This window comes from Anser cygnoides, chromosome 2, assembly GCF_040182565.1.
Source record: "Anser cygnoides isolate HZ-2024a breed goose chromosome 2, Taihu_goose_T2T_genome, whole genome shotgun sequence".
In the NCBI taxonomy this organism is placed as follows: domain Eukaryota; kingdom Metazoa; phylum Chordata; class Aves; order Anseriformes; family Anatidae; genus Anser; species Anser cygnoides.
Genome location: NC_089874.1, coordinates 129474963 through 129494090, shown reverse-complemented (window position 1 = coordinate 129494090; position 19128 = coordinate 129474963). Strand labels below are relative to the sequence as shown.

General features: G+C 38.3%; 1 protein-coding gene across 2 annotated transcripts in view; it reads left to right on the top strand.

The window, feature by feature from the left end:
* Positions 1-1613: 1613 nt before the first annotated feature.
* The window catches only part of TRPA1 (transient receptor potential cation channel subfamily A member 1), a 40868-nt gene continuing 23353 nt past the window's right edge, over positions 1614-19128 (top strand). For both annotated transcript variants that reach the window (XM_048077057.2, XM_048077056.2), the window contains exons 1-8: positions 1614-2217; positions 4600-4762; positions 6512-6687; positions 8090-8197; positions 9099-9207; positions 9558-9703; positions 12903-13039; positions 15633-15681. In XM_048077057.2, the coding sequence (XP_047933014.1) occupies positions 2098-2217; positions 4600-4762; positions 6512-6687; positions 8090-8197; positions 9099-9207; positions 9558-9703; positions 12903-13039; positions 15633-15681 (1008 nt within the window). In that variant the 5' untranslated portion in view covers positions 1614-2097. The remainder of the gene's footprint in view (positions 2218-4599; positions 4763-6511; positions 6688-8089; positions 8198-9098; positions 9208-9557; positions 9704-12902; positions 13040-15632; positions 15682-19128) is intronic.

The following is a 19128-nucleotide window of genomic DNA, read 5'->3' as shown; positions in this document are numbered from 1 at the left end:
GGTGTGTAACTTTAAGCATCTTACTATACATGGTTCTGGAGTTAAAGGCTCTAGGATCAACACAGTGAACACAGTGTTTCAGAGAAGTCTGGCATTACACGTAGCTGTGGAACTATCTGAGGGAACTGGCAAGTGCAAAAGTATAAATGATGCCAGTGATACGTGCATTTGGGAGAGTCCTTCGGTAAGGTCCCTCCTTGTTGTCTCTTAATGAAACAAAAATTGTTCTAGGACAGGCAGGCAGGATATCGTGAACCTGATTAAGGGCTACAAAACACAGAACAGAATTAAATGGATAGTATTTGCAAGGCAGGGAGGTTCCTTAGGACCCCACAAAATCAGCATAAGGACCAGTGGTGTAAAGATATTCTTGTGACCAGGAAGGCATTGTTGAATTTTTCAGAATGACCAAAAATGAAGATAACTGTGGGGTATAGAGTAATGCAATGTCAAATGAAATTCAGTGTTGGTAAAGGCTAAGTGGGCACACAAGGGAGCTATAAACCCAACTACCCTCACACGATAATTAATGCTATTTATACTATCACCACTCAGAAAAGGGATTGTGGTGGAGCAGCAAAAATTCTCTAGAGACTTAGCTCAATGGCATTCAAAAAAGCAAATACCATTGTGAACATTTAGGAGAGGAATGAAGAAAAAAAACGAGCAACTAATTAATAGCATTGCATGACTACAAGATTTCTGCTCGTAGGTCTTGTCATTCCGTTTCAAAAGGAGCATAGAAAAGATGCAGAGTAGCAGGATGAGGACGCTCAGGGATATCAAATGGCTTCCCTCAGAAAGGAAACCATGCAAACCCAGTCCCATCAGCAAGAAGAGATGGAAAAAAACTTCTCGAAATATTGAGTAGTAACAGGAATAAAAAATGGGAAACAACTCTCAATTTCTCCAAATAAAAACACTAGGGAGCACTAAGTGAAATTAGTGGTAAAAAGAATTTTTTATTTTTTTTTTCCCACAAATACACAATGAAATTATGGCACTTAGTGCCACTGGATGTTGTGGCACGAACAGCATAAAAAGGGCTCCAAAGGGGCAGGAGCAAAGTAATGGAGAATTACAAATTGATGGGTATTAAACAGGCCGGACTGGGTGCAACACCTGGGTCAGGAAGCTGTTGAGGGCCGCAAACCATGACCTCGCAGGCAGAAAGCGCTCCCACACGCTTCCTATTGTTTTTCCCCGAGCATCTGCCCCGGCCGCTACTTTGAGCCAGGGCTGCAAGCCTGACCTTTGGTATGGCTTTTCTTATCACATTAAGTAAACTGTTAGCTTTCCTGAATTACAAACGATTTCATTAAAGACTCAGTATGACTCAGTTAAAGTTGCTTTAGTGGTTAACCCTTTGAAATACGTCGCACCGCTTCTTTCTACATTTTTGCTACAGCTTTCCTAAGCTGCTCCGGATTTTCTGGTACAACAAGGGCTAGAAGAAAGTCCTCTGAGTCCCCACTGTGCCGCTACAAGGCAGGGGCTGGCCCAGAGGAGTGTTTCTTCTCCTCACAGTTTCGCACCGGGTGCCCCAATTTTGCGCTGCCTCTTCCTTCGGTGCAGGTTTCGCCTTCACAGATGCGCTGAGATCTCTAGGCAGATACTCCGGAAATCTCGCAGCACTGAGAGAATTAAACAGAAAAAACAAAAACAAAACAAAAAAAAAAGCGTGGGCGCTCGGCTCCCTCCCCACATTGACCCCACCGCAGGCGGCCGGCCGTGGCACCGCTCTCCGACGGCGGCGCCTGAGGGAGCCGGGCTTCTCCCCCTGAGGGACGACCCCGGGCGCTGCCTGTGAGCGGAGGGACGATCCCCCCCCGGCCCCGGGAGAGCCAGCAGCCCTCGAAGCCGCGACACCCGAAGCCCCCTCCGGGCCCCCGGGCGCAGGGGCGGCCCCGGCCGGCATCGCTTCGCCCTCCCGGGGGCAGCGGCGGAGCGCCTCCGCCCGCTTTCCCCGCCTCCTGCCGGCTCCGCGGCGGGGCGGCCCGGTCCGTGCCTCGGCGGCGGCCGCCACTCGGTCTCTCGCCCCGCAGGTAGCCGGAGCGGGCGGGGCGGGCGCTGCTCGGAGCCGGGCGGGCGGGCGCCATGAAGCGCTCTCTGTGGCGGCTCTGCCAGTCGCGGGAGAAGGCGGCCGGGTCCAGCGCCTACCAGGGCGTCGTCTGCGAAGCGGATGCCGCCTCCGTCGCCTCGCAGGATGTCTTCAAGGTGCGTGGGGAGGGCAGCGGGGTGCTGCCCAGTGGGGTGGGGGGTCCCCGGGGTGGAGGGTAGCGGGGGTGAAGCCCGGTGGGGATACGATGGCGCCCATGGCAGAGACTTGGGGTGAGGGGCGTGAGGTGGGCAAGGGGCGTGAGGTGAGCAAGACAGGGAAAAGATGTCATGTCCCTGATAACCTTCCCTCCACAACGCCTTTTCCATGGCCACGTCGAGGTGCCCCCGAAGAGCTGTGAGGGGCGGGAGGTGGCATGGTGGCAGTGGCTCAAAGGCCAGAGTAGGGCAAAGGGAGGGTGTGAGGAGCTGAAATGGGCTGGCATCCCCTGGCGTGGCCCTGTGGAGGAGACCCCTTTTCCAGAGGTCTACATGGTGATGTGGTCATGAGTACACCCTCTAGCAAAAACGTCCCGAAAAGAAAGTTGAGTACTGGAACTGTTACGGAGGAAAAGGGAGAATAGGACAAGAAGTGATGCATTCATGTTGCAATGAGAGAAACCTTGACCAGATGCTAGAGAAGCCTTTTGTAACAGTCAGAATAATTAAGCAAAAGGTTAATTAGATGACAACCTATTCTTAAAAATCTCCAAAGTTACCTAAACAAATATGCCAAAGTACGTGGATGGGTTTGATGTCATTTCTAACCTCATGCCCCGTGTGCCAGCTCTAGTCCCAAGCAACACCTCCTCTGCGTTACGTGAGTTGCTGCTCAGGTAGGTGATCTGTCCTTACGGAGCAGGTCAGGCAAACCAGAAAGGAGTTGCTGTTGGTTAAAAAGATTGCTCTTTTTTTTTTTTTGTTGGTTAGTTTTTGTTTGTTTGTTTGTTTTGGTGTTTTTTGTTTGTTTTGTTTTGTTTCATTTTTTTTCAAGGTAAACAAAGTACGAAGAGGACCTAACTGATTTCTTGCTTTCCTATTTTGTTATGGAAACACTGCAGTACTGGCTAAACAATCTTATTTTTGATGTTAGAAATTCTCATCATGCAGTATTTCAGCCACATTTTATCTCACATTGACAAAAAGTCCCAACTTAGTGATGAAATGTGATTTAAATCGGTAGAATGATTTAAAATTGTTTACAATTAAAATTACATTATAATGTAAGGAGGAATACAAGATACTTGATGCATATATATAGGGATCTATAATAATTTCTTAAATAGTCCTTCAATGTGTATAAAATGTGTAGATGTTTGTGTATGTTATTGACCTCTTATTTTTATGACTGTTGAGTCATCCTGAATACCCATTTCACAATGATATCGCCTGTTTTCTATCAGCTCTCTCTGATTGCACTTTTGGAGCAGATGCTACCCCTGTGTTTGGCCCCAATGTCCTAAATCTTTAAACATATTTGTAACATCATTCACATGAGTAATCTCATTGATGTCAATGGGACTATTAAGCTGAAAGAAGTTAAACACATGCTTAAGTGTTTGAATGAGCAGCCCCATAACATGTATTTGCTTAATGAGAGCAAAAACTTTTGAGTCTTTGTGGCTTGAGGGATCCTGGAGATGAAGTTTTTCTTTTCTTTTGCTGCTGAGGAGAGAATGGTGATTTTTGGGATTTCCTTTTTTCTTGCTTTGCTTTCTTAATCATATTTGAGAGTTTGCATTACTTTTGGTATGCATTTTTCTCTTCTCCCCCCCCCCCCTTTTTTTAATTCCCTTTTAATCTTTTTTAATAACTTGAATAACTTTAGATTTTTGCCCATTCTATTGCACTCATTTTTACTACCTTTCCTCATCTGCAAGAATGTTTTTTGAAACACTTTAACTTCCTAGAGGAAGAATCTGCAGGCTTTCCATAGTGGGTTTAGGCTGCAAAGTGCAGTATCAGGGTTGTATAAAGATGTGAGATGGCTGAGCTGTCAGAGGGTTTTTATTGTATTACAGCATGAAGATGCTGGGTTGTTTTGAGCTGAGGCCCATGGGATGCAAGTAGGACAGAGCTGTAAACTGAAGAATTTATTGGTTGCTCTGACATATAATCATAGATTATATATGCTCTGATTTTACAATCATAGAAACCCAAGGGCTGGAATCAAAAGCCCATATCATAATGTCAGTCTCTGTAGAAAAGTCCAGAAGAGGAGATGAACACTATTATCAGTTTTTCATCTCTCTTGAATTCATTTGATTTGGTCACAGCTGCAAAGTACATAACTGAAAGTGATGACTTTTTTAGTTCGAGGTTCCTGGGTTGGAGGGACTATCTTGATCTCACTGCAGAAGATGAAATAATATATTCTAGATCACTTCCATTTCTGTTAATTTTTGTTCTGTTCAGTAAAATCAGTTTCACTGTTGACTTGATCTGATCAGGATTTGTGTACTGCTTTATGAAAGTAAATGAGAAAATATATGTCCAAAATAGGTGATTTCAGATGGAAGTGCCTGTAGGCTGCGGAGCTTCATTAAGAAGAATCGTTCTGGACTTACCAAAGTGGATGAATTAAATGCCACCCCACTGCATCATGCTGCAGAAGGAGGTCAAATAGAATTAATGCAGTTGATTATAGATGATTCGTCCTGTGAAGGTAATTAATGCAGTTGATTATAGATGATTCGTCCTGTGAAGGTAACACACATTTTATGAATTATTTTATTTAATGGAATTAAAAAAAAAATCAGTAATGAAAGTGTTTGTTACCCAACTTAGGTAGAATTGGTATGTGTTATCTATATTTCTACATGCAAAAATAGTTGAAACTGTCACATTTTGCAGTATCTTAGGTATGATTTGGGTCACCCTTATTGTCTTAGTACTGTTTGCTCTCTAATACAGTGATTTGGTGCCCCTTACATCATTTGGAACTCAGTTTTATGGTCTTCAGATAAGAAAAAGAAAACTTCACAGAGGTACATCAGGCTTGACTATCTTCCTTATGTGCATTATATATCATCTTTTATCACATTTAAAACACTGGAAACAGAAAAGTGTTGTTGTTTCTTGTACTTGTCATTCAAGTTGTTAACACTTGTTAAATATTTCCAAGTCAATTTAGTGTTGATACATAATTGAATATTTTCTGAATGCACATAAGCACTTCAGACCTGTTTTAATGGAGTTCTGATATAATTTAATAAAAACGTCAGTTTAGGAGTAATACATTGAACGTACAGTTCAATATAATGTAGTGGAAACAAACATTTGTTAAGCTGCAGACACATGGTTGGTACTAGCCAAGAGGAAACAGATATAGAAGTAAGAAAGTATGGAGGTACTGAGAAGAAGGTACTAGTTTCTGTCATTATTATCATTTCACTCTTGTTTACTTAATAGTGGGGAAAAATAAATATTTGATGAGATAGGTCATCTAAAGAATTTTAGGGAAGAAGCAGTAAGTGGGAGAACATGGGTTCTTGAATGATGTAAAAACATTTTCTGTAAAAACATGTTGTTTAATAGTTGTTAGTCAGCGTAGTGAAACTGCCTAGAACTCCACTGATAGACTGTGAGCTACTGAGCAAACATAAAATGATGAGAAATGCTCATGAGAAATGCTCATTTTTCACCAAATGACAGACAAATTTTAGATTATTCTGGCTGAAAAATATTCTTTTTTTTTTTCAGTATATCATTTTTGCCTTGATTTTTCAGAGTTTATTTTGAAATTAATTTCCAATTTTGAAACTCAAAATATATATGTAGAACAGACCAGTTTTATGACTGACATGAACTGATTTACATCTGTGGTCTTAAACAAATTTGAATAGATGAAGGCTGTAATCCTCTCATAATTTGCAAGCAGTTTTTTGTTATCTCTTATTTTAATTGTTTGCACTTGCTTGTTCTGTGTGGCCTCTAAAGCAATGGCTGCAAAGTCAAAGAAGGTAGGAAAGAGAAGAGGCAAGGAAAGAGGTAAATCAAGTAACTCTGGGGGGAAAAAAAAAAGAGTGTACAATAATGTGCAGGAAATAGACAGATGTTTCACCCTTCCTATCTCTCTGCTATTATAATTTCTAAAGATCTAATAAAAAGCTTTATTGTTATTTCCTAACCTTATCAAACTTCCTCTCTGCTATTGTAATGCACTAATACTTTAAGGCACTAATATTTTAATAGAACATTTTCTCTCACCAATACACTGTTTTCAGCACAATATGTAGTTAATTTAACGCAGCACATTGTGTGAAATGTGATCTTTCTCTTTTTCTCTTTAAAGAAGCACAGTAGCACAGACCTAAACCTTCATTGAAGACACTTTTTTTAGAAAACACGATTGTAACATTTGATGATTTTGCTTTGTTTTTGGTTTTGTTTTATTTGCTCTCCTTTGACCTAGTATTAAATGTGATGGATTCTTCTGGAAATACCCCACTGCACTGGGCCACAAAGAAAAACCAGGTTGAAAGTGTTAGTTTACTTCTCAGTAGAGGAGCCAATCCAAACATTCTCAACTCCAATATGATGGCACCTTTGCATATGGCCGTACAGTCCCTGCATAATGAAATTGTTAAGGTAAGTCTAAAGTCCACATAAATATACAGATTTGATAAGCAGCTCAGCAGCAGCTGTGTGCAGAACACCAAGACCTTGTTTATATATGCTGTATCCTGGATGTAGCTCCTCATATGCCTTCTTTGGCAAGCAGAATATACAACATACAATCCTTATAGAAAGGTTTGGGTCTTCTCAGCACAGCAGAAGGTTCTTTTTAACACTATTTTTTGTCATTTGACCAAGTATAGTGAGAATGTTTTCATTCCATATATGGTATTTGGATATAATTTTATAATTTGTAAAGTTCTTGAATTTACTATGCCAATGCAACCACAACACATTTTTTTTTTTTCTCTTTGAAGATGTCTCTTTTTCTAGTTCATCCAAAGGAAAGAAAATCATGTTCCTGTATTCAAGATTTAAAATCCTTTAGAGATTTTCAGTGCTAAAACATTTTACTGTCCTCGCATCTTTCACAAAATCTGTATTTATTATCAATTAAGAATTATAAAATTATAAAATCTAAAATACAATGACATTTTAAAAATGGGCTTTGTATAAAGTTCTTTATTTGGGTTATCTTGCAGCTCTGCCCTTGACTAAGTATGTGCTCTAATTTTTTCCCCACTCTGTTCTTTGTTCAAGCTAATTTTCATGTGATTTCTATCATCAAATTCCGTGAGAACGATTAAAATGTGTCAGTTCATCCAGTACCAGAAAATTCAAAAAAATCATTGGAATTATTGAAGGAGAAATAAATAAATACACGGGTATAGAAACAAAAATGTGGTGCAGTATGGTCATGTCATTTTCAGATCCTCTGCTCCTCATAAATATGTGGGAAGCAGTCACAGAGATACTGGCTAACGCTGATAGCTCAGTGTTAGCTGTCAACAGGGACTGAAATAGGGATTCATGACTAGAACGGTTCCTATTTTTAAGTCTCATCTCCTTTGATCTTATATATAACTGTCCAAAAAATGCCTAATTGACTAGAGTCTCCAGCATTGCCCCTTTCCAGGGATTACAGAATATCACAGTAATAATAAACTTCATTTGAAAATCCCTATCTGCAATCTGCTACAGAAAAGGTTTTCTCCCAGTATTAGATAAATTGTTAAATAAAACTTTAAGATACTTAAGAAACTTAAGATACTCTGGAGTTACTGCAGCATTTATCTTAGTTAGGCAGCTGTCTGCCATAAAGAATTTGATTTGTCTGTTCTCACCAGCACTTTTCACCTGCATATTTTTACATTCTTCCTCATTTTGTCCCTCCTCTGCTTCTGCACTATGGACTTCTGCATGCGAAAAGAGCAAGTCATAAGAGTGCTATAGCTGATAAACAACAAAAGTAATAGAATAGGCCTTTGTTGTTCTTTTTGCTTATGGGTGACTGCATTTTTTCTTAAATATCTAGATTTTAGTCCAGCATAGCAGTACAGATGTTAATTTGGAAGGTGAAGCAGGAAACACACCTATAATTGTAGCATGTTACAAGGATAATCCTGAAGCACTGACACTCCTGGTAGGTATAATTATTGCATTTTTTGATGTGATTCTGTTTACTTTGATGCAGTGATATTTTATTCCTGTGTTCTTTGCTTAATGGAGGAAGGTTCATGGATGCAATATTCAAGATATTTTGCATAGGTGTGTGCCTATGTGTGCTACTTTTATGAGATGTTTATACTGCAAATAAATATTCAGTGGATGCCCTTACAGTATCTCCATCTATTAAATAAACGCAACATCAGCTGGGGAAAAAGTGGGATTTAAAATTCAAAAAGAACTTTTGGGGGGGTCTGAAATACAGTGTTTTATCTTCCCCTATGTCATTCTTTTTTATAGTTTTCATTTATATGCTTCTGAAGCATGAAGAAAACTTCATGAAAAACTTAGGAGCTCTTTGAAAAGATGGTGGGAGTAATTCTTATGTATGTTCTGAGGTCCCCAGGCTACATATACTTTGAAAAAAAAAAAAAAAGAGATGTATTTTGTGATTTAGAAAACAGTAGAAAAAATTCAGGCATACCTGAGTTCCTTTACTTGTCCATACATTGTGTGAAAAAATCTTGCCTGATTTGTGGAAAAAAATTAAGATGTGTATGTCAAGTGATTGTCTTCAAGGCTACTCACAAACTTTAATCTTTTAAGGCAGTATATAAGCATATTTGTGTGGCAAACAAACAAACAAACAAAAAACAACTAATCTTGAAGGTCATAAAAAAGAAAGAAAGCAAAACAAAAAGAAGCACATGTATGTATAAAACTATGGAGGTAACACACAGAAGATATATACTAACTTCACAATGCATATGCAACATAAAAAAGGAGACAGCTGCAGAGGAGACTATATCTGCAACAATATATTCATGAGTGAGAATTTTCTGTTTGTCATTAAGCTATATCCAGACATTGTTTTTCAGATTGAAAATGGTGGGAAAATATGTAAACCAAACAAAACAGGATGTATGCCCATCCATGCTGCTGCATTTTCAGGTGCAAAAACATGTATGGAAATTCTTTTAAAAAAAGGTAAATACTTTGTTTAAAAGTATTCAGCACAATGTATTATTTGTAGTAACAATACCAATTTACAGGTTTACAACTCAAAGAACTGTAAACAAGCACTTACAACTGTAATGGAGCTTAGAAGAAGTCAATGCAAATATTCCTATGGGCAATTCATGCTAGTAACTTTTGTAGGATTACTGCAGAAGCTTCACTGCGTTCCTAAATGTGTGCCCATCCATTGTTTAATTATAGGTTTGAAAAGTGGGAGGGAGAGAATGTTATTCCACAGTTGTTGTTCTAATTGTTATTAATATATATATATATATCTTTTGTTATATCTTCTTTGCTTTCCATTTATTTTCATCTCTCAGGTGAAGAATTGGGTCACTCTGCTAAAACCCACATCAATTTTACCAATAATGGGAAGTGCAGTCCACTTCATTTGGCAGTTCAAAGTGGGGACTTAGAAATGATTAAAATGTGCATTGAATTTGGAGCCCAAATTGATCTAAAACAGGTAAAACTTGCAATGTAGTGAAATATAGTTTTGATAAAGACTAGATATCTCTGAAACTCTGAGTAGTACAGAGAGAAGATGAACAGATATTCATTGGTCATTGTGTTTTCCGATGCAATGCCTGGGGAGAAGCAAATGAAAACAAGTCTGTAGTTCAAATGAGGCAAAATCATATCATAGAACCACAGAAACATAGAATGGCTTGGGTTGGAAGGAACCTTAAAGATCGTCTTGTTCCAACCCCGCGGCCATGGGTAGGGATGCTATCCACTAGATCAGGTTGCCCAGGGCCTCATCCAACCTGTCCCAGAACACCTTCAGGGATGAGGTATCCACAGCATCTCTGGGCAACCTTTTCCAGTGCCTCACTACTGTCTGAGCGAAGAATTTCCTCCTAATATCTCATCTAAATCTCCCCTCTTTTAGTTTAAACCATTCCTCCTGTCATTATCGGCCCAAGTAAAGAGTTGTTCTCCATCTTTTTTATTAGCCCCCTTTAAGTACTGAAAAGCTGCAATGAGGTCTCCCCAGAGCCTTCTCTTCTTCAGGCTGAACATCCCCAGCCCTCTCAGCCTTTCTTCTTAGGAGAGGTGCTCCAGCCCCCTGATCATCTTTGTGGCCCTCCTCTGGGCCCGCTGTAATGGATCCTCATCCTTCTGGTGCTGGGGTCCCCAGACCTGGATGCAGCACTCCAAGTGGGGCCTTGTGACGGCACATTAGAGGGGGACAATCACCTCCCCCGACCTGCTGACCACTCCTCTGTTGATGCAGCCCAAGACTCAGTTGGCTTTCTGAGCTGTAAGCGTGCACTGCTGGCTCATGTTGAGCTTTCTGTCCACCAGAACTCCCAGGTCCTTCTCTGCAGGGCTGCTCTCAGTGAATTCTTCTCCCAGTCTGTGCTCATTTCTGGAATTACCTCGACCAAGGTGCAGCACCTTGCATTTAGACTTCTTGAACCTCATTAGGTTCACATGGGCCCACTTTCCTAGTTTGTCCAGGTCCCTTTGTATGTCATCCCATCCCTTCTATTGTATCAACTGTACTACTCAGCTTGGTGTCATCTGCAAACTTGCTGAGGGTGCACTCAATCCCACTGTCTATGTCATTCATAAAGATATTAAACAGTACTGGTCCCAAGACAGACCCCTGAGTGACACCACTGACCACCAGCCTCCACTTGGACATAGATCCATTGACCACCACTCTCTGGGTGTGGCTTTCAAGCCGATTCCTTTTCCACTGAATGGTCAAATCCACCCTTCAGATCCATATCTGTCTAATTTGGAGATCAGGATGTCATGTGGGACTGTGTCAAAGATGTTACAGAAGTCCAAGTAGATGACATCCATAGGAATTCCATTCTTGACTAATGCAGTTACTCCATCATAGAAGGCCACCAGATTGGTCAGGCATGATTTGCCGTTACAGAAGCCATGCTGGCTGTCTCAGGTCTCCTCTTTGTCTTACATGTGTCTTGACATTGCTTCCAGAAGGGTCTTTTCCCTGATCTTGCTAGGCACAGAGGTGAGGCTCACTAGTCTGTAGTTCCCCAGGTCCTCCTTTTTACTCTTTTTAAAAATGGGAGTTATGTTTCCCTTTTTCCAGTCACCAGTGCCTTCATCTGACTGCCAGAACTTTTCAAATATGATGGAGAGAGTCTTGGCAACTACATCAGCCGATTCCTTCAGGACCCTGGGATGCGTGGCATCATAGACTTGTACTTGTTCAGTTTCATCAGGTGGTCTCGAATCTGCTCGTCACTTACAGTGAGAGGGACTTTGCTCCCCCAGCCCTCATCTATGGTTTCAGGGAAACGAGAGACATGGCAAGCCTGAGTGGCAGTGAAGGCTGAGACAAAGAATTTGTTGAGTACCTCAGCCTCCTCCATGTCTGTTGTTAGTAATTCTCCCTTCTCATTTATCAGAGGGGCAACAAAATGTCAGTGTGCTACTTCACACAAGTTACATAGGATGTTGGGTATATGAAGAGTTTGCATGGATTTAAAATGGACAGATCCATAGGAGAATAAAATCTGTCTGTAACTGCTGATTACAGTGACATCCCCTCTGGCTTAGGATGTTGTTGAATCACAGATGCAGTAGGGGAGAGCACTCTGGAGAAGTACCACAGTGGTACAGCTTTCCTTTCAAACTCTTTACTAGGCACCTTGCCAGAAATGGGATCTTTGATCTGACCCTTTCTCATCACTTTTATTAATCCTTAACCTTGCCCTACCCTTTATAGTGTCTTTTTTGTAAACAAGCACAAATTTGTGATACCACGATTGCACTGTGATACTGTTGATGTAAAGGCCTACTCCCAGCTTCGTGTTGAAAAAGTATCTGACATTAACCAAATTGTTTGCAAAGCTGAAACCAACTCATGAGAGCAAAGATAAGAGTTTAGCCTTCTTGTATTTGTTTGGTTCTTCAAACACACAGCTTTTTCATGAGATGGTTCGTGCTGCAGGTTTTGTGATGGGTAAGAACCATTTTGATAATGTTCATGGCATTGTGAAAAAGCCCATCCCAATACATTTAATGAAATTTTCGTGTTCTGAAATGAACAAAGACAAAACCCTCGGGCATATATCAAAGCTGATTTGTCCCATGTAGCTAAATGAGATTGTGTTTTGTCAAATCTTGTTCCAATCATTTATTTATTGTTTAATAGTTGTTATGCCTGTTTAGATTATAATAGTTAAAAACTTATTAGACCAAGTTGTTTTTAATGAAACCTGCAGAAAATTGTATTTAAGAAGCACTTCTAAGGAAGATAAAGAAGTCAAAGATATTCTTAAAAATGCATTTTCTGTATTACATGTTATGGAGGCAGTTTTGTTTGCTTATTCATTTGTACTGTCCTGCCTATGGTTTTCTGTGTTTTTCTTCTGCATCATCTTTTCTGTTTAAGGCTGCCGTGTGTGCTTGTTTATTAATTCAAGTAGAAAATTGTTAAGACTTGTTATGGTATATTGTAAAGGTTTGGCGTAGAATAATGATGAGTTCTGCAGTGATCCTTTAAAACTGTCTCTCTAATGGTTTCGGTCTTTAAGATCTCTTTAGAATTCCACTATTTTAGTTAAAGACTAAAGTTTCTTCAGATGCATAGGAATTCAGGCATTCAGGAATTATGAATCCTGTTTAGTAGGATGGGGGCTAGATTGGCTTTAAATGTTTTTTTACTTTCCTATTTATAGAATGAAAAATGTACGGCACTTCATTTTGCTGCCACTCAAGGAGCAACTGAGATTGTGAAGTTAATGATGTCATCCTATGCTGGTGAAGAATCCATTATTGATGCTGTTGATGGGAATAAGGAAACATTGCTTCACAGGTAGGAGACTGCTCTGCCACACTTCACTGGCATGATATTCTTACAGCATCCAGTAACACATTATAAAGTATACTTGGGAACACCCTTCCACATGTGTTGGAACTCTATGGGATAAGAGATGGTTTTAGTACTATATGAAAGTGTCTGCAATTTGGTCAGAATTTTAAAGATTTTGGAGCTGATACCAAAATCAAAACAGTGTGGTCTAGTTACCTTGGTACCATGTCAAGGAATGGTTGCTAACAGTTTGTACTGAAAATTCACTCCAGTGAAGAATAAGGAAGTGAACAAGTCTATGGATTTGTTAACAGCTTCTGAGGTTGTGGAACAAGTGTCCTCATCTAGTATGGCTTATGTCCTCCAGAAAATAAGTGTAAAAGAATGTCAACAGTTTAAAAAAATAAAAACTTTTTTTTTTTTTCCAAAAAGAAATATTTTATACCTGCTCAAGTACAAGTAGATGTTGGTACACTTCCCTATGATTGCAAAGTTGTAGATGGCGTTTTGGTACATAATAACCTTCTAGACTTACAGTCTTTACCAGTCTATTTTAAACCAGAGCACCAAACTGTGGAAGATTTTCCTCAGTCATCTTCAGCAGAAAGGCACATATTTAAATGTGATGGCTACCAGCTCTGTGGAAGATAATATATTTCTCCATCTGCACATTTTTGCAGTTGCACTGTATTTAAGTAAAGCGTGATAATTTTACAGTGTTATTCTATGATGAGTTTTACAATATGAATTGGTAGAAAGTTGGAAGCAGTAGGATCATAGACTTACAGAATGTCCTGAGTTAGAAAGGACCCACAAGGATCATCAAGTCCAACTCCTGGCAACAGGACTACCCAAAAATCAGACCATGTGTCTGAGAGCATTGTCCAAATGTCTCTTGAACTCCAGGAGGTCCAGTGCCATGACCATGTCCTTGAGGAGCCCATCCCAGTGCCCAACCACCCTCTCAGTGAAGAACCTTTCCCTAACCTTTCCCTGACCCTCCCCTGTCCCAGCTCCATGCCATTCCCTTGGGTCCTGTCACTGTCCCCAGAGAGCAGAGCTCAGTGCCTGCCCCTCCACTCCCCTCATGAGGAAGCATGATAGTAGAGATGATTGGTCTTTGGAACATGGTATAAAGTAAAATGATTACAAGATAATTGAAGAAATTAAAAGGGGTGCGTGTTGTAAAGTTAAGATAAGGCTTGAGTACATTTGGAAATGTAACTGTAATAGAACGTTACTGAAGACAAAGTGATGACAGCATGCCAAAGAAAATTGTGCAGACCCAATAGAGCCGTACTACTTAATACATAACTGGGTCTCATATCCATGGAAGTGATTGTCCTGGAAAAACCTTTGGACCAAAAAGAATGGAATGACACTTTTTTGCTCCCTGTGTCTGTGAAAGAGGGGAAAAATACAGTATCAAGAATCATTCGAAAGTAGAAACTCACCCAAATCTCTCTGAATATAAATAAACTGAATTAGAGCATTAACTTTTTGAGAAGTGAAGGATACATAAAGCATAGGCTGGATGTGATCCATTCACATTTCTACTGTTATTTTCCATCTACATATTTTTATAAAACTTCACTCTGTGTTTGGGCACCTTGGAATTTGTTTTGGATGTGTGTGAGGCACTCAGTATTTGTGCCTGGCTTGAGTTCTGCTATAGATAATGGAGGCATGTCGACTTATTTGGAACCATGATACATATTTTCAAATATGTCTTTTGGGTAATTGGTTCTATCTATAGTACACCCTGTGTTATTAGCTCTTATAATGTTAAGGGAAGTGTTATCTTTGAGATACACAGCTTTGGAATCGTCCCTCTGTGTTGCCCACAGAGTAAAAATATTTCACAGAGGTCTGACTTCTGAAAGCATATAGAATGTGTGTATTAACTGTTCTATACTCTCTGCTTGTTTTGTTTTTTTTTTTAACTAACACATAATTCAGTGTCTTCTCATAGAATAAAACCCGAGAATGTTTCATGCATATAGGCAACTCTAATATATTTTTGTAATGTAACCACCATTTATGTTGGGTTTTGTATAACCTTTTTTTTTTTTTTTTTCTTATTTTTTCAAGTAGACTTGCCTGCCATAGTCAGAATACATTTTAGCTGAGCCATTTCAATTTTAACCACTACTCCAGCATTTTTAAACTAAATATATAGCAAAAACTTTGAGGATCAGATGGATGGAATGAATTTCATGTTCTAGATCTGCATGTAATGATTCAAATCCAAAGCTGATGGAATTATATTTTGACCTTGTGTGGTATAGAGAAAGATCTGGCTTATGAAATTAAGCTATTTCTGTTAAAAATCAGTAGCAAAATGCCCGTTCATCTACCAATGAGGTGTTTGTTTCGCATAGTGAGTTTTCAGGGCATTAATTGAACTGTTAAAAAATGAAACCCCATGGCAAAAAAGGAAATACCTTTTTAAAATATAATGTAGTAAGGGTATTTCTGTCTCTTTATTAAAAATATATATGTATATTTGAAAATATTAGAAAATAGAGCTACTAACAGTTTGAAAATTCATGCGCCATTCTAATGTTACTCTAATTTTGCATTTTTTTCTCCACAGGACGGCCTTGTTTGATCATTATGAACTGGCAGAATATTTGATTTCGATGGTAAATATTTAATGAAGTGATATGTTTATAGAGATTATTACTATCTGTTACTACAGGTCTGCATAGAGAAATTCATAAAGGAGAATGTTTTCTTAGCTATAGGTTTTATATATATATATATACTTCATAAGACATACTTGACATTAAAGTACAGTGGTAGTTAAGGCTCTGTAATAGTAATCCACAGTTACAGAGAATGAAAGCTTGCATTTTAATTTCCATTTTGCTTACTTAGAAAAGTTTCATAAACATCTTTTACCAGATATGACAGACTGGTTCAGGCATCTTCACTTTTATGATATGAAATACAAAATAAAAGCTGAACATGCATTAAATTTAATCCGATTTCTTCAGAAATAAATCCTTGTCTAATATATGCACATATCATTCTTCTGGGATCACAAAGCCATGTATCAAAGCTTGTGTGTGCATGATCTAGAAATGCCTTTTACTCTGAGTAGCTTGGTTATATTTCTTCACAGAGTAACTTCAGGGGAGAAAGAGGAAAAAAAGTAACTGGGGATGCTGCTGGCAGTGCTCCAAGTGTCCATTAATACAAATTAAGCTAAGGCTTATAAAACCATGATATGCCACACTCTGTTTGCTGAGGAAACTTTCAGAAGTCAGTAGACTTTCCCATTTTATGACTGCTAAGAATTTTTTACTTCATTTCTTGGTAATTACATTAAGAGCAATTCTCTTCTGCGTATAGTTTTGCTTTTCCCAAGATTCTCTTAAAGGGGTTTGATTTAGTTAGAAATAGATGTTGTGCTTATTTTCAATCCAGATGTGAAATGGTGAGGTTTGACTGCTGAAACCTGGCTGACAAAACAACCTGTCTACAGAGATTATTACCTGAGAAATACAGGCACATGTTTTCACATGTGGCGGTTTGTGTGCACAAGGTATTAGAGGGAAAATCTTTCACACTGCTAAGAACACACATTTGCTGAAAACAAAGTTAAATTCCTTGTGTCATTTTGACTATTTTGGCCTCTTTTATAGAATACATGCTGAGGGTTTGTTTGGCTTTCCGTATAGAATATAACGATGTAGAAGCTGTAGGACTGTTTTCATTTGTCTTTCTGGGAATGGATCAAAATATTCTACTCAAGATTAGTAGGGTGCAGCACATGCAACCTGTGTTACCTGCTGATTGAACTCCTGGTGAGATCACTAAGTATCTTCTATGCTGTTTTATACATGAGAATAAAAAAGAAAAGGTGGAGTGATTTTTACTGCTCAAAACGAATACCACATTCCAGGTCAGAATGGCTTTCTGGTTTTAATAAAGAACAAAGTTTATACATGTTATGCATTAAATATCCACATTTGTTGCAAATTGACTTATATTGCTTACTTTCTTTATATTATTTTTGGTAATTTTTGTGTTTGAAAATAAAAATCATTGTAAACTAAGTGTTAAATGTAGCTCTTGTAGGTAGAAAGGATAAGATTATCTATACTAAACAAAATTGTCCAGACACACAATGTATACTGTTTTCATTTAAATGCCAGTTTTATTTTGGAAGTTGTAGGTCAGTATGCTATGCAAAAATCAGAATCCAAATCTGTAGATATTTCTTCCACAGTCTTTTGTTATTTTGCATTTGGCTTCTACAAACCATGGCAATGAGTAAAAGACCGTGTTTCAGTGACCTGGTTTGGAATAGCTGAAGACTCACTGCAGCCTTAGCAAAAGGGAAAGACAGAAACCTACGTCAGTGTTTTAACATTTAAACGTTACAAACTTTATAGCTTTACAAAATTGGCACATATAAATTGCTTTACAAATTAAACATTTTAAGCACAGTGACTTTAACAGCAATGTCAAAATGACCGTTGTCACATATGACAATTAGGTGCACAGTATCTGGTCAGTGCATGCACGTGGCATGATTGTATTTGCAAGTTATGTACACAATTATAAAAAAAAATTAAGACATGAGAATCAGAAAGTTCATTTAGATCATTAGCTTTTTTGCCTGTGTATTGCCTGTGCACTATACAATTGAGCATTGAGATGTCTGTTGTTTCCTGAGTTTAATTCCTTTAAAGATTGTTTCTTTTCGTAGACTTTGTTGAAATGTGCTTAGTCAAAGTAAATGAGCAGTGCTATTACACATTTTTTTGCTTTTTTTTGAACTTCCCTTTTCCCCTTTTTTTATCTTAATTTTCACCAAATGGAACATATTAAATTGCTGTAAATACTAATTGATATTCACAGTTTTAAATGTAATATTTATATGTACCTTAATTTCTTTTTAATTAATAGATACTAATTTACATGCCAAAGTAAAAGGAGTTCAGAAGCTAAATTTACAAGTTGTTAATTCATCTGTATTGTAAATATGGTAAACGTATGTGGTAGTATGTAAGTTACTCCGTATCATGATAAATACAGGATGAATGCTGCTGAACTTGTTTTGTTGAGAGCTGAACAACAGAGTGAAGGTGATTATAAGATTGTGTTATTGACTGGAAGTTGGTGTCTGTGTATTCACTGAAATGAATGAGCCATTTGGATAAACAGGTCTCTGTTTGTTCCTTTGATCAATAAGAACATTTTTCAGAGTTTGTCAGACCTTGTAGAAAGGTGACTGGTGAAAAGGTCCTGCATGTGTTACTCTCAAACATTTCATCAACATACATTGAAAGCTTCCTGTTCTCTGTTGATAAAGTAAACATAGTGCATTTATTACATGCTTCTTATTACTATATTACAGGTTTTACTATCCTAGAAATTAAATATTGATCATTATCATTATTAGTACTCTGTCAAATTTGGACTGGACCCAAAGATTATTCACGTTAATATAAAAACTCCAATTGATTTTTTTTTTCAATGATCTTTGGATAACTTCTGAAATAGATTTTTTTTTTGCATGCTTTGTTCACCCCATCCAATTTAACTTGCAACTCAATACCTAGAAAAACTGTATCTACAGCATTATAAAATATATACCTCATTATTTCATTTACTTGTATCACCATACTCCCTTATTGGCAGGATTTTTTAGATAGATATGTTTATGCTCATAACATTTTACTGATATGACCATAGGTCACCATAGTGACCACACTTCCCTGCCATTATGCACCTTGTGCAAAAATAGATAACATCAACATTGTGCTTTTGCTAGAATATCTCATTCCAGTCCTTGTGCTTCACCCAAGGAAAAAGGTCATATCAAAAACCTTAAGTTTGGAGAATAAAAATGTGTCTGTTGTTGATACAGTTACTTTGGGATCAAAATTAACTTGGCTTACATAATTTATGATCAATAATAGAAAATGAAGGTAGATCAAGCTATACAGATCAAACTTTATATTCCTGGATGTATCAGTTCTTGATTAGTATTCATCTAGTATAGCACAGTAGTTCAGAAGGCTCTTGTTCTGCTAATTGCTTGATAGGTAAGAGAACATAATCAAAAGGGATGCAAT